A 12,196-nucleotide genomic window follows, 5' to 3' on the forward strand; every position below is an offset into this window, starting at 1 on the left:
TATTTCCAACATCTGGGTCCTCTCAACGTCAGTGTGCATTGGCTGCTATGTGCCCTGCATGTTGGTCACACTTTCCTGTTTCTTTGTACGTCTATTAAGTTTGGGTTGAAAACTGGACATTTTAGATAATATAGTATAGCAATTCTGGAATCTATTGTATTTTTCTAAGGTTTTTCTTTGAAAACTTGCCTGGACTCAATGCATAGAGGCTTTTCCTCTGTGGTGCGGCACTGGTGTGTCTGCTTAGTTTAGCTTAGTTAGTTTTTTTTTTCTTATTTTTATTCATTCCTAGGGGTCACCACTGGGTCTTCCTAATGTTGTAGTCAGCCAGTGATTTAGGCAGAGGTGGAACCCAAATACTTTAAGCCTGTAAGACTCCCAACTTCTGCTGATCAATCTGTGTGTGGGTTGGGAATCCTTTCAAGCCTCCATTGGCTTTCACTTTTCCCTGCCCTCCCCATGCCTGCCTAGCTCCCCAGTTAGCCAGGGACGTGTGGAGCGTGTAGGTCAGCTTTTCTATGGTTTTCTCCCTTTTGGGATCTTGCTGTCACATTTCTGGCTGGTCTGCTGCTTATCCCACCTTGGACTGGAAGGTCGGGCTGGTAAGGCTGCAGGTTTTCCTCATTCATTCCCAACTGAGCTACCATGTTTAGCCAGCAAAACTAAAAACCTGGAGGGTTTTTGGAACCAGTCCCACATTGATAAGACTACCATTTTTGCCAGCCAAGCTGGGAGGGTGAAGGGATGGGAGCTGCTTCAGGCAACAAGGCCGCAGTGTCCTGCTGCTGCTATCCTAAGCTGTAGCACTTTTTAAAAAATGATGCATCTCCTTTTGTTGTCTGTGTTTAGTGGATTTCTAGTGCCCCGAAGAGGTCGTGGCTGTATGTGTGTGTGTGTGTGTGTGTGTGTATAGTGGGATTTTTTTGTTTTTGTTTTGCACAGAGAAATTGACTAGTTCTTTCTGCTGTCATAAATGGAACTCCCTCTTCTCGTTCTTTCTTATCATTTCACATGAAGAAAGTGAGGCTAAAAGAGACAAAGTATTTGCCCTTGGTCCTACAGCTAGGAAGTAGGGAGCCAGAATTAAACTCAGGGGCTCTATTAAAAAAAAAACAGCTTTATTGACTTTTGATTGGCATACAATAATTTATACTCCTTGAAACCGTACAATTCGACAAATTTTGACATATGCTGAGCACATCACCACCAAGATAACGAACTTATCACTGGATGTTTCTTTGCAATCCCTCTTCCCTTCCCACCATCTCTAGGCAACCGCTGACTTACCTATATGCTAGTTGGCATTTCCTAGAATTGCATGTCAGTGGAACCATACAGTACATACTTTGTTTTGTCTTTTTTCACTCAGCCTGATTGAAATTCATCCATGTTGTAGTTTTTATCCATAGTTAATTTCTTTTTATTGCTAAATAGTATTCCATTGATTAGATAGGTGAAGGCTTGGTTATTTATCTGGTGATGGACATTGGTGTTGTGCCTGGGTTTGGGTTACTACACGTAACCCTGCTGGGAACATCTACGTACAAGTCTTTGTGTAGATTCATAGACATAGGCTTTCATTTCTCTTGGGTGATATTTAGAAGTGGGATCGCTGGATTAGATGGGAGGTGTAAGTTTGATATTTTTAATAAACTTAATTTGGAATAATTTTAGATTTACTGAAAAGTTTCAAAGGCAGCACAGAGAATTCCCATATACTCCTCATCCAGTTTCCCTCACTGTTAGTCTTACATCGCTATCAGCCATTGGTCAAAGCGAAGAAACAGTGGTGTATTACCATTAATTAAACTCCAGACTTTATTCGGATTTCACCACTTTTGCCAGTAACCTTAACTTTCTGTTTTAGGACCCAGTCTGGGGCACCCCAGTCTCTGCTGGTCTATTACATTTTCTAAGTTGTTGCTTTTTTTCATGTCCTTGGCCAGGTATCCTGTGGCATGTGATAGTATGTCCTTCAATCTGGATTTCTGATGTTTTTTTCCTCATGATTGAACTGGGTTTATGAGCTTCAGGAAGGACCACCACAGAGGTAAAGTGTCCTTCTCATCAATCGTATCAGGGGAGGGGGACGCCTGGGTGGCTCAGTCGGTTGAGCGACGACTCTTGATTTTGACTCAGGTCATGATCCCCACATCAGGCTCTGCACTCAGCGAGGAGTCTGCTTGAGGTTCTCCTCTCCCTCTGCCCTTCACCCCTGCTCTCTCTCCCTCTTAAAAAAAATCAAATAAATAAATCTTTAAAAAATATCATATCAGGGGTACGTAACATTTGCACATCTCTGGTGATGTTAGCCATCACCTGGTTATGGTGGTGTTTACCAGGTTTCTCCATGTAAACTTTATTTTTCTCCTTTCCCTACTGTAGTCACTAAGTCTAGCCCATCTTCAAAGGGGCAGGGAGATTTAGTCCTCCCTCCTGTGGCAGGGAATATCTGCATAGAATATTTGGAATTCTTTTGTGAAGAAGACTTGCATCTTCTCTCTTGTTTCTTTATTCAGTCATTTCTTCATTTCAGTTTGGAGTCACGTATTTTTATCTTGTACTTGGGTTATAATCCAGTATGGCAGTATTTACTTTGTTTCTCAAACTGCTCCACTTTTGGCCACTGAGGGTTCTTTCAGGTTTACTCCTGTGTCCTTCGGTCATGCTGCCATGTCCACCTCCTGACTTTCTGGTAATACAAGATGCTTAAAACACATCTTATGATTTCCCTGCCCAGCCCTAGAGTTAGCTATTTCTTCAAGGAGTCCTGGTTCCTTGTATTGGAGAATGGTGTTTAAAAGCTAAGATCTGGAAGCTAGGTGTGCTCATTGCTCCTGGGGTCTCATTGCATCCGGGCTGTTCGGGGGACTGACGTAGGTGACATGTGTATGTCAAAACTGACATGCAATGTATAATAATATATATCCTAAGCTAAACATGACTTCACTGTGGTATCGCTGACTCCAGTCCAGTACCACAGGGATCTTACTCTTACCCCATCCAACAGGGAGAACCTCGGCTCCTACTATCGGCCAACCATTTACTGATCCCTTCAAGCAGTTCCCCCCTTGGGAAAGAAATGTACCAAGTACAGTACGGAGTTTTTGAGCAATTCCTTTTGTGTTTAGCCTTATAGTTTCCAGTCAAAACATGATTTTCCAGCGTCACTCAGGTCAGCTCCTTCTTTTTCCTCCGTGTGGGGGTCTGTAGTTAACAGAGGGAAGTCATGGGGACCGGTTACAAGGACGAGATTGTAGAGGAGCTGTCATTTCCTTTCAAAGACCACAGATAGTCTTCAAATGAACCATGGAAATTCCTGACCAAGATTCAGGAAAGAAAAAAAAAGGAAAAAAATTCTTAGGCTTTCCTCTCTCTCTTCTCTTCCTGTAAAAAGGAATAGCCCCTCTCAAGTGATACACAGTGGGTCTGGTACTTGCTAAGACAGGACCAAGGACTTCCTAGTTTTCACCGCGTTTATGCTTAAAGCAGAATAGGAATCTTCAAATAACAAGCTGATACTGGGAGAGGCAGGAGAAATACAATGGGCCTGGTGGACTTGGGGCCGTCCTTGTCACACATGGTCTAGGACACTTTGGGTTCAGACCCTGCCACCGGCTAAGAGTTCTTTATTTGACATTCTCAGTATGTTTCCAGGCCTTTCTCCCAGCCCTGCCTGGCTGTACCCAAAGCAAAAGGGACGCCGTGAACTGAGAGGTGAGCATAGCTCTACCAACCCTCAAAGAGAGGAGAGCCTGAGCTGTCGCACGCCCCGCGGGTGGCGGGAGATATCGGGGCGGTGGGGGTGGGGTGCACGGATCTCGGCACGGCTAGGACGGCACGGCCTGGTGCACGTGGCCAGTGGGCACGCAGACTCAGTGGGACGCTGCTCATTGTGTACGCCCAGAGCGGCAGAGAGCAACTGGGAGGTGCGCGCAGGCGCGGTGGGTGGTGTATGTGGAGGGGGTTGGGGGTAGGTTGGGCGCATGTGGCTGGCGAGAGCGCAGGTGCGGCGGACAGGGGCGGCTGTACAGGGCTGGGGGTGCGCATGCGTGTCGAGGGGGTGGCTGTACAGAGCTGGGGGTGTGCGTGCGTGCTGGGCGGTGTGTGTCTCGGAGGGGGCCGAACACATGCCTGGTGGGCGGTGTGTGTGTGTGTCGGAGGGGGCCGAAGGCATGCGTGGTGGCGGGGTGTGTGTGTGTGTGTGTGTGTGTGTCGGAAGGGGCCGAATGCATGCGTGGTGGGCTCTGTATGTGTATGTCAGAGGGGATGGCTCTACAGGGCTGGGGGTGTGCATGCGTGGTGGCGGGGTGTGTGTGTGGAGATGGCTGTACAGGCCTGGGGGTGCGCATGCGTGCTACACACGGTGTGTGTGTGTGTGTGTAGAAGGGGGGCCGAACGCGGTGGAGAGTGTGTGTGTGTGTGTGTCAGGGGATGGCTGTACAGGGCTAGGGGTGCGCATGCGTGCTGGGCAGTGTGTGTGTGTGTGTGTGTGGTGGCGAGGGCAGTGTGTGTGTGTGTGTGTGGGGTGGAGAGGGCAGTGTGTGTGTGTGCGCGTGTGTGTGTGTGTGTGTGGTGGAGGGGGCCGAACACAGTCGGGCACACGTGGCTGGCGGATGCGCAGGCGCGGTGGGCAGGCCCGAACGTGGTGGAGCGCACGTGGCAGGCTGCGGGTGCGCATGCGTGCTGGGTGGTGCGTGGGTGTCGGAGGGGGCCGGACGCACGTGGCCGGCAGGGGCGCAGGCGTGTCGGGCAGCGGTTGGTGGGGGCGGAGGGCGTCGGTGGCGGGCGGGAGCGAGCGCAGGCGCGGTGGGCAGCGGGGCCGCGGGTTGTCGGCCGGCCGAGAAGGCATGGAGCGGTTACGTTGGCAGGTGGCTGCTGTGGCGACCCTGGGTCTCGCCCTGGTCCTGGAGGCGCTGCCCTCCGTGCTGCACTGGCTGCGGGTCGGGCGCCGACAACAGCGGCGGAGGCCGCCGCGGCGTGAGGTGCTCTTCTTCCCGTCGCAGGTGACCTGCACCGAGGCCCTGCTGCAGGCCCCGGGTGAGGGGCTGTCGGGGCCCCCAGCGGGCTGCCCGTGCAGCCTCCCCCACGGCGAGAGCTCGCTCAGCCGCCTGCTGAGCGCCCTGTTGGCCGCCCGCGTCAGCCTTGAGCTCTGCCTCTTTGCCTTCTCCAGCCCGCAGCTGGGCCGCGCGGTGCAGCTGCTGCACAAGCGCGGGGTGCGTATCCGGGTCATCACCGACTGCGACTACATGGCTCTCAACGGCTCGCAGATCGGCCTGCTCCGAAAGGCAGGTAGGCCAGGCCGCAGAGGCCGGGAGTCTGGGCTTGGAGCTCCGGCCCGAGGAGCCCCCTGGGCAGGGGCATCAGGCCCCTAACCTGGCGCGTGATCTGACCCGGGGGGGGGGGATGTCAAAGGCAGGTATTGCAGGGGTCTGAGGATAGGTGAGACCCCATTTATGTCCCACGGTGGCCTTGTGAGGTCAGGGTAGTTTTACCCTGGAGAGACTCCCTGGCCATCTGTAGAGAGCACCTGTCCTCCCCGGGGGGGTGGGGGTGCGCTTCTGTGCAGTGGGGTCTTACGCTGCTGGGTATCTCAGTGTGGGCGCCGGGGAGTGAGCAGGATGTGTGTTCCCACCTAGTGGGGGATTCCCAGAGCTGGGGGCCTGCCTGGTGACAACATCGGGTAAGCGACAGAGCTCCTGTGGTTCCCCATATTCTCATGACCCCTGTTGGCCTTGGGACACTGTGGGGAAAGCCTGTGGCGGCTAGCTCGGGGGATATAGCCGGGACAGCTGAGTTTATGACTATTGCAGACTGAAACGACAGTGGCCTGGCCAGACGGCACTGAGGAGATGAAGGGTGAATTCGAGAAACAAGTCTGCCAGCCCACTTTGCTAGCAGACTCTGAGTGGCTGCGTACATATGACCAGGTGCCCCAAGATGGCAAAGGTTGGGCTAATGCACTGAGGGGCTAAAGGAGGAAAAAGGCATTTCAACTTCACTGCACTAGTGAATTTCATTCTGCAACTTTTGAAGTGAATAAAAATAATATACTAAAAAGTGGAGCTAAAATGTTTAGTTCCTCTAGCTGAAAAAAACAGGGAAGACAGATCTCTCTGGCTGGCCTTTCTCTCCCTCTGGGGTGGGGGCAGATGAAGGGGGAAGTAGGAATGATTTTCAAGCGGGTGGAAATTCAGATCCTGGGCATACCTGTGAGTTCTGTATTTCCTCCTCAATCTCAGTGTAACTGTTCTGGGTGTCCTGTTGGGTGCGAGAGCCTGTGGTAACGTTGGAGGGCAGAAATGGTCAGATTTTTTTATGGGGGAGGGGCAGGGGGTGGAATGTTAAGTAGGCGCCATTCCCAGTCTGGAGCCTGCTGCAGGCTCAGTCCCACGACCCTGAGATCATGACCTAAGCTGAAGTGGAGTCAGACGCTTAATGGACTGAGCCCCGCAGGCGCCCCTAAAATGGTCAGATTAAGATCTGTTTTGAAGGTAGAGCTGATAGGATTTGCTGGTAGGTTGGTTAGAGGGTGTGAGAAGTGGTGTCCAGGTGCCCTGGGGTAGGAGGGTTTCAAGGCAGGGCTGCTGGGCAAAATACCCACGTAACTTTGAAGTTCAGATAAGCCACGAATAATTTTCAGTGTATGTCCCAAATATTGCACGGGACATAGTTATTTTAAAAAATTATTTATCTGAAATCTTATCCTACTTTGGACGTCCTGTATTTTTGTTTGTGAAGTCTGGTGACCCTGTTGCAAAGCAGCCTATTTGAAACTCTTCTAAGTCCCGTTTCTAACAGTCTTGTTCACAGAGCAGATAGCCCATAGGTGAGGTCGACGTGACTCCAGGGTCATGCAGCAGGGATGGACGGAGAGGTCCTGCCCGAGGGGAGTTTGGAAACAATAGGAGAAAGACAAACAGGAAAAGAAAAGGCAACCATTGCAGGCTCTTTGGTGAGCCTAGGCGGCAAAGCCAGGGAGAATCGGTTTTTTGGCAGGTAGGGCTCTTTCTGCTTCAGCAGTAGGCCCCAGGCAGACTTCCGGTGACGGTGAACCCCCTCACCCGCAGGGCCCAGGGCGTGGCTTGTCCTGCTCCAGGGTCGTCCCCTCCACAGACGCGGTGGGGTGCGGTGCTGGTGTGCATGGTGTTGCCAGGGCTGTCCCAGCCCCGGGGAGGCCGCAGCGAGAGCTGGAGGGAAGCAGACCCCAGCCGCCTGTTGCTGTGGCCGACTCCTCCCGCAGCACTAACGGGACTGTGCGGCTTGCGTTGTAGTCGGGAAGTGCGGGTGGGCAGACTGCAGAGCTGGGTGCAGGGAGGGTTGTGAGAGATCCGTATCTGTGTGTCTGTGCCCCCCCCGCACTCCCTCCTGTGCGCTGGTGGCGGCTTGTCCCCATCTGGCGCTGTCCCCGCCACCTGCCCAAGGGGACGGCTTCCCGTGTCCTGCCGAAGCAGAAACAAATAGGCAGAGTCGTCACTGCAGGCAAGCGCGGGGGGGGGGGGGGGTGTCGGGTGCTGGGGCTGAAGGCTGACTCGCCCTTCCCGCAGGCATCCAGGTACGGCACGACCAGGACCTCGGCTACATGCACCACAAGTTCGCCATCGTGGACAAGAAGATGCTGATCACTGGCTCCCTCAACTGGACCACGCAAGCCATTCAGAACAACAGAGAGAACGTTTTGATTATGGAGGACGAGGAGTACGTGAGGCTTTTCCTGGAAGAGTTTGAGCGCATCTGGGAGGAGTTTAACCCCACAAAGTACACCTTCTTCCCCCCAAAGAAGCAAAGCCACTGAAGGTGTGCTCTCTCCTCTGTCCGCGGACTTGGAGCGAGAGTGCTGTTGACTGTCATAGAACTTTTGGTACCCGGACTCGAAAGCAGACCAAAGCTACAAAGAGAGGGGCTGCAGACTGGCGCAGAGCTGCGGCCGGGGTGGCTGTGCGGCCGCGTGGACTGCGAGAGAACGCTCCGCACACAGGCGCACACTCCGTGCTCGCTGGGCTCGGCACTACGCGAACTAAAGAGCGCTGGGGCTACGGAGCACAGGGACACCCCTGTGATGCCCGTCAGTCCTTTCCCACCACAGGTCCGCGCGGCCACGGCTTCTCGCCGCAGGCTCACCCAGCTCCGGCACACAGGCTGCCCCCAGCCTGATCTAGAGTGAGCTGCTTTGGCCGACTCCATAGTCCCCCCACCCGTGGCTCCCGAACGCTTTCCGCTGCTCCCATCAGCACCGCTGACTCCTCGGGTCTGCTCTCACCATCTCCTCGGCGCTTCTTGGCAGGTCTGAGTCCGCAGAGGGAAAGGGGAGAAGTCGGGGAGGAAAGTGGGCACGCTGGGAGCGGAGGGCTGGCCCCCGCAGCAGGCAGGTGGTGCTCCTACCTGGGTCTCCCCGCACGCTGACCCTTTACGACAAATGCACGTGAGCGTGTTCCTGGGCCGCTTCCCCTCTCTGTTCGTTGCAGTCTGCGGTCAAGCGCAAGGTCTGTCAGTGGCCAGAAGCTGTTTCTGTTTCCGTACGTTATGTGTTTGTTAACATTCTCACATTCCAGATGATTCTGTGCGCTTAGAAGTGACCTTCACTGTACTACCCCTGAACTTGGCTCACGGGCAGTGTCGGCTCAGCGTCGTCCATCCTGAGTTACCCGACCAGCTGGAGGAGACTGGGAGAGAGGCCAGTTTTGAGCTGGGGCGCCGCTCACACCTCTTTCCATTGTCAGCTCTGGGATTTGCTTTCACCGGGAGTTAGAAGGATAGTTACTTATGTACATTTGTGAAACGTTAGAGGTGGTTTTTTCACGACACCGATCTTTGTATAGAGATGGCTGAAACGACCTCTGACTGATGGTTTTGCCATCTTGTCATATGTCGTGTGCTGTGTGACTCGTCCTGATGTTGGGCGTGTTCACCTTCGCCATCACAGCCTCGGGGCCGCGTGCAGAGAGCGTTCGGTGTTGCCTGTTTTTCCCGTTAAAGTTACCTTTGACTTGCTGTGTTAGGCAAGTAAACCACAAGTTGGTTTTTCTGATTTAGTTGAAGCTATAAAGTATAGTAGAGAGATGGAAATCAGCGATGCGTTTACACTGAGTGTGGCTTTTCGCCTGCCTTGCCGTTGTGCAGAAAGCAGTTGTGCAACGTGTGTCCTGAATGGCGACACCGGGCTGTGCTGGACTTCTGGCATGTTTCAATAAATGTGTTCTGTTCTGAATGTTAGTACTGTGTTGCTTTGCCTTTGCTCATTCCGATAGTGACTGCTGTCTATTAAATAACACTTTTGGGGGCGTGGACGACATATAACTCTTCAGAAGCCGCTGGTCAAGATGGGAGCCGCCAACAGGAGCAAGACCTGAACGTGTTCCTGGGGGGACCGTATGCAGTGTTTTCCAAGGATAACAAAGGGGGTTTTGCCAGGGTGGGGCTGACCCATTGCACTCTGGGTGCACTCACCCCTGCGATTTCCCTAGGGTGGGAAACACGGCCGCATCGTTTGTGGTAGCGGGGGACGGTGGGCACGCTTTCCCCTGATCAAAACCCCCAAAAGTGTTTTCCACCATGGCCCTACTGCTTGTGGAGGGATTTCCAGCATTTTCCTCCCACCCTGTGAGGGTTGGCACACGTGCGGCCTGCTGTCCCTGCCGTCTTCGCTGTGACTGCAGCCCTTTCTGCCCGAGCAGGCCGGCGCGTTAGTAACCGTGCAGAGGTGACCCAGCCGAGCCACCTGGATGAACGCTGCCAGAATTCCGAAAGGATCTCTTCTCTTAACATTTTTTTATTTAATGGTTTATTTATATTGTTATCTTCATTATGTTAGCAGCGGGAGATTACATCTCACAAGTTTCAGATAATAGTTAATGGGCTGGAGAAGAATCGCCTTAAGATGGAACTTCCTCTTGCAACCATTGTGATTAAATCCCGTGTTGCAGGAGGAGCGTGTGGCTGTGACCGGCTGCCCGCAGCTGGCGAGTCCTCCGAGAGTGCTCGAATGAACCAGTGCACCCATACTGTAGTTTAAAGCATGTATTGGTTCTTTTGAATTGTTTTTTTAAAAAACAACTGATTACTTTTTTAAAAAAGACTTCATTGGGATCCATAGATCTTAAGATTGACCCTTTTAAAGTGTGCACCACTCTCGGATTTGAGAGCATTTTCATCACCCCAGAAAGAAACCATGTCCCAAGCAGTACCCCCACTCTCCCATTCCCAGCCCCTGGCAACCACAGATTTACTTCCTGTCTCTGGATTTTCCTGCTGTGGACATTTCTTATACATGGAATCCTACAGTATGTGGCATTTTGTACCTGCCTTCTTTCATTTAGCGTCATGGTTTCTTTTTTTTTTTTTAAGATTTTATTTGACAGAGTGAGAGAGCGCACAAGTGGGGGGAGTGGCAAGCAGGGGGAGCAGCAAGCTCAGCAGGGAGCCTCGATTCCAGGACCCTGGGATCATGCCCNGGCAAGCTCAGCAGGGAGCCTCGATCCCAGGACCCTGGGATCATAACCTGAGCCAAGGCAGATGCTTCCCGGACTGAGCCAGCCGGCACCCCTAGCGTAATGTTTCTGAGGGCTGTCCGTGTTGTAGCATGCGTCAGTATTCACGGTTCGTAGCTGAATAGTATTGTCGCGTGGACGGACCACGTGTTTTGAACCCATTCATCAACGGATGGACCTTTCGGTCGTTTCCACCATTACAAGTGATGACGCCCTAAACACTCACCTGTAAGTGTTCATGCAGACGTAGGTTTCATTTCCCTCGAGTATAAACCTGGAGTAGAATTTTTGGGTCCTAGCACTCTACTGAGACACTGCCAGGCTTTTCCCAGGTGGCTGCGCCATCTTACGCTCCAACCAGCGGCGCCTGGGGGTCCCTTCTCTACATCTTTGCCGACAGAACGTTAGTTTAAACGGTGGCCGAACTGTGGGGCCTGAGGCGGCGTCTCGTGGTGGTTCTGACGCGCGTCTTCCTGATGACTACGGAGGGAGAGCGTCTCTTCACATCCTTGTCATTTTTATATTGTCTTCCGAGAAATGTCTATTCAAGTCCTTTGCCCAGTTTTTAAAATTGGGTTGCCTTTTCATCATTGAATTAGAAGCTAAAACTTACGACTTAATATGAATTATAAGAATTCCAAGAGTTCTTTTTATATTTTAGACTCAAGTCCCTTATCAGAAATATGATTTGCAAAGATTTGCTCCCATTCTCCAGGTAGTCTTTTCACTTTCTTGGGTACTGTGTGCAGCTATGTGTTAGTATTTTTGATACAGCTTAATTTGCCTGTTTTTTCTTCAGCTGCTTGTATTTGGGGCATCACATCTAAGAAACCATCGCCCAACCCAAGGTCACAAAGATCTGCTTCTGTGTTTTCTTGAGTCTTATACTCTTAGCTCATATGTGTCAGCCTATCAACCATTTTTTCAGGTTTTATAGATGGATTCAGAAAGTGATCCAATTATGATTCAAGTGCATTTTTAGCACTCTGCAATCCAGTGTTTTCCAACACTTTCTCCTGCAATTCTGTTCGTAACAATTTTATAATCCTGAAGAAATTCTCTTACCTGAAGTTTTTCACGCATTCACGGCATGTTGCAGGATGTCTGATGTGCAATGCGGTACCTACGATCGTGACCCTGCCGTCATTAAAGCTGTACAGACAGCCGCAAAGCTGTCAGGTAGTAACCGTCCATCTGCAAGGAGCCGGTCTTTTCCCCTGACCAGTTCGTGTGTCCAGCTGGGAACCTGGATAGCACTTCACAAGATGGGTCACATCATAAGCTTTCCAGTTACTTTGCTCTGTTCCCCAGTAGCCACTAAAGGCTTTTTTGCTCCAAGCACAGAGCACTGTGTTGCAAACCGGAGCAAATGCTCACTGAGATTTATGTTTTCCAGGCTTCCTCCAAGCACAAATCAGGGCTCCGTGGCCTCCGACGGAGTAGCCAAAAATAGCCACGGTTTGGGGTCCCACTGGAAAACGAGCACAGATGAGCTGCGGAGCTCCTCAGGCACAGAAGAGTACGTTCTGTAGCCGGTTTTCCGCGGCTCCTCAGACGCATCCACACAAAACCCAGCACAGTGCGAGTCCCAGCCCTCAGCGTCTGCTTTACTATTGCAGCCACGAGGGCTGCTGTCTGGGACAGTGACGACGAGGCCACGTTCTGAAGCCGCTTGATGTACCCAGACTTTCATATAAAATCGGGTTCTG

The 12,196-nt window shown here is 52.0% G+C and overlaps 1 protein-coding gene and 2 pseudogenes across 1 annotated transcript; 2 read left to right on the forward strand and 1 right to left on the reverse strand.

The window, feature by feature from the left end:
• The first annotated feature begins 4,745 nt into the window (after window positions 1-4,745).
• On the forward strand, window positions 4,746-7,795 carry PLD6 (phospholipase D family member 6). Its single transcript, XM_002929615.4, has 2 exons — window positions 4,746-5,292; window positions 7,548-7,795. Exons 1-2 carry the CDS (start codon window positions 4,851-4,853, stop codon window positions 7,793-7,795), a joined length of 690 nt encoding a protein of 229 aa, XP_002929661.2. The 5' UTR covers window positions 4,746-4,850.
• A 1,555-nt stretch (window positions 7,796-9,350) lies between these two features.
• LOC117797065 lies at window positions 9,351-9,524 on the forward strand (annotated as a pseudogene).
• Window positions 9,525-11,272: 1,748 nt separating this feature from the next.
• The window catches only part of LOC117797017, a 9,263-nt pseudogene continuing 8,339 nt past the window's right edge, over window positions 11,273-12,196 (reverse strand).

This window comes from Ailuropoda melanoleuca, chromosome 17 (genome assembly GCF_002007445.2).
Source record: "Ailuropoda melanoleuca isolate Jingjing chromosome 17, ASM200744v2, whole genome shotgun sequence".
Taxonomy (NCBI): domain Eukaryota; kingdom Metazoa; phylum Chordata; class Mammalia; order Carnivora; family Ursidae; genus Ailuropoda; species Ailuropoda melanoleuca.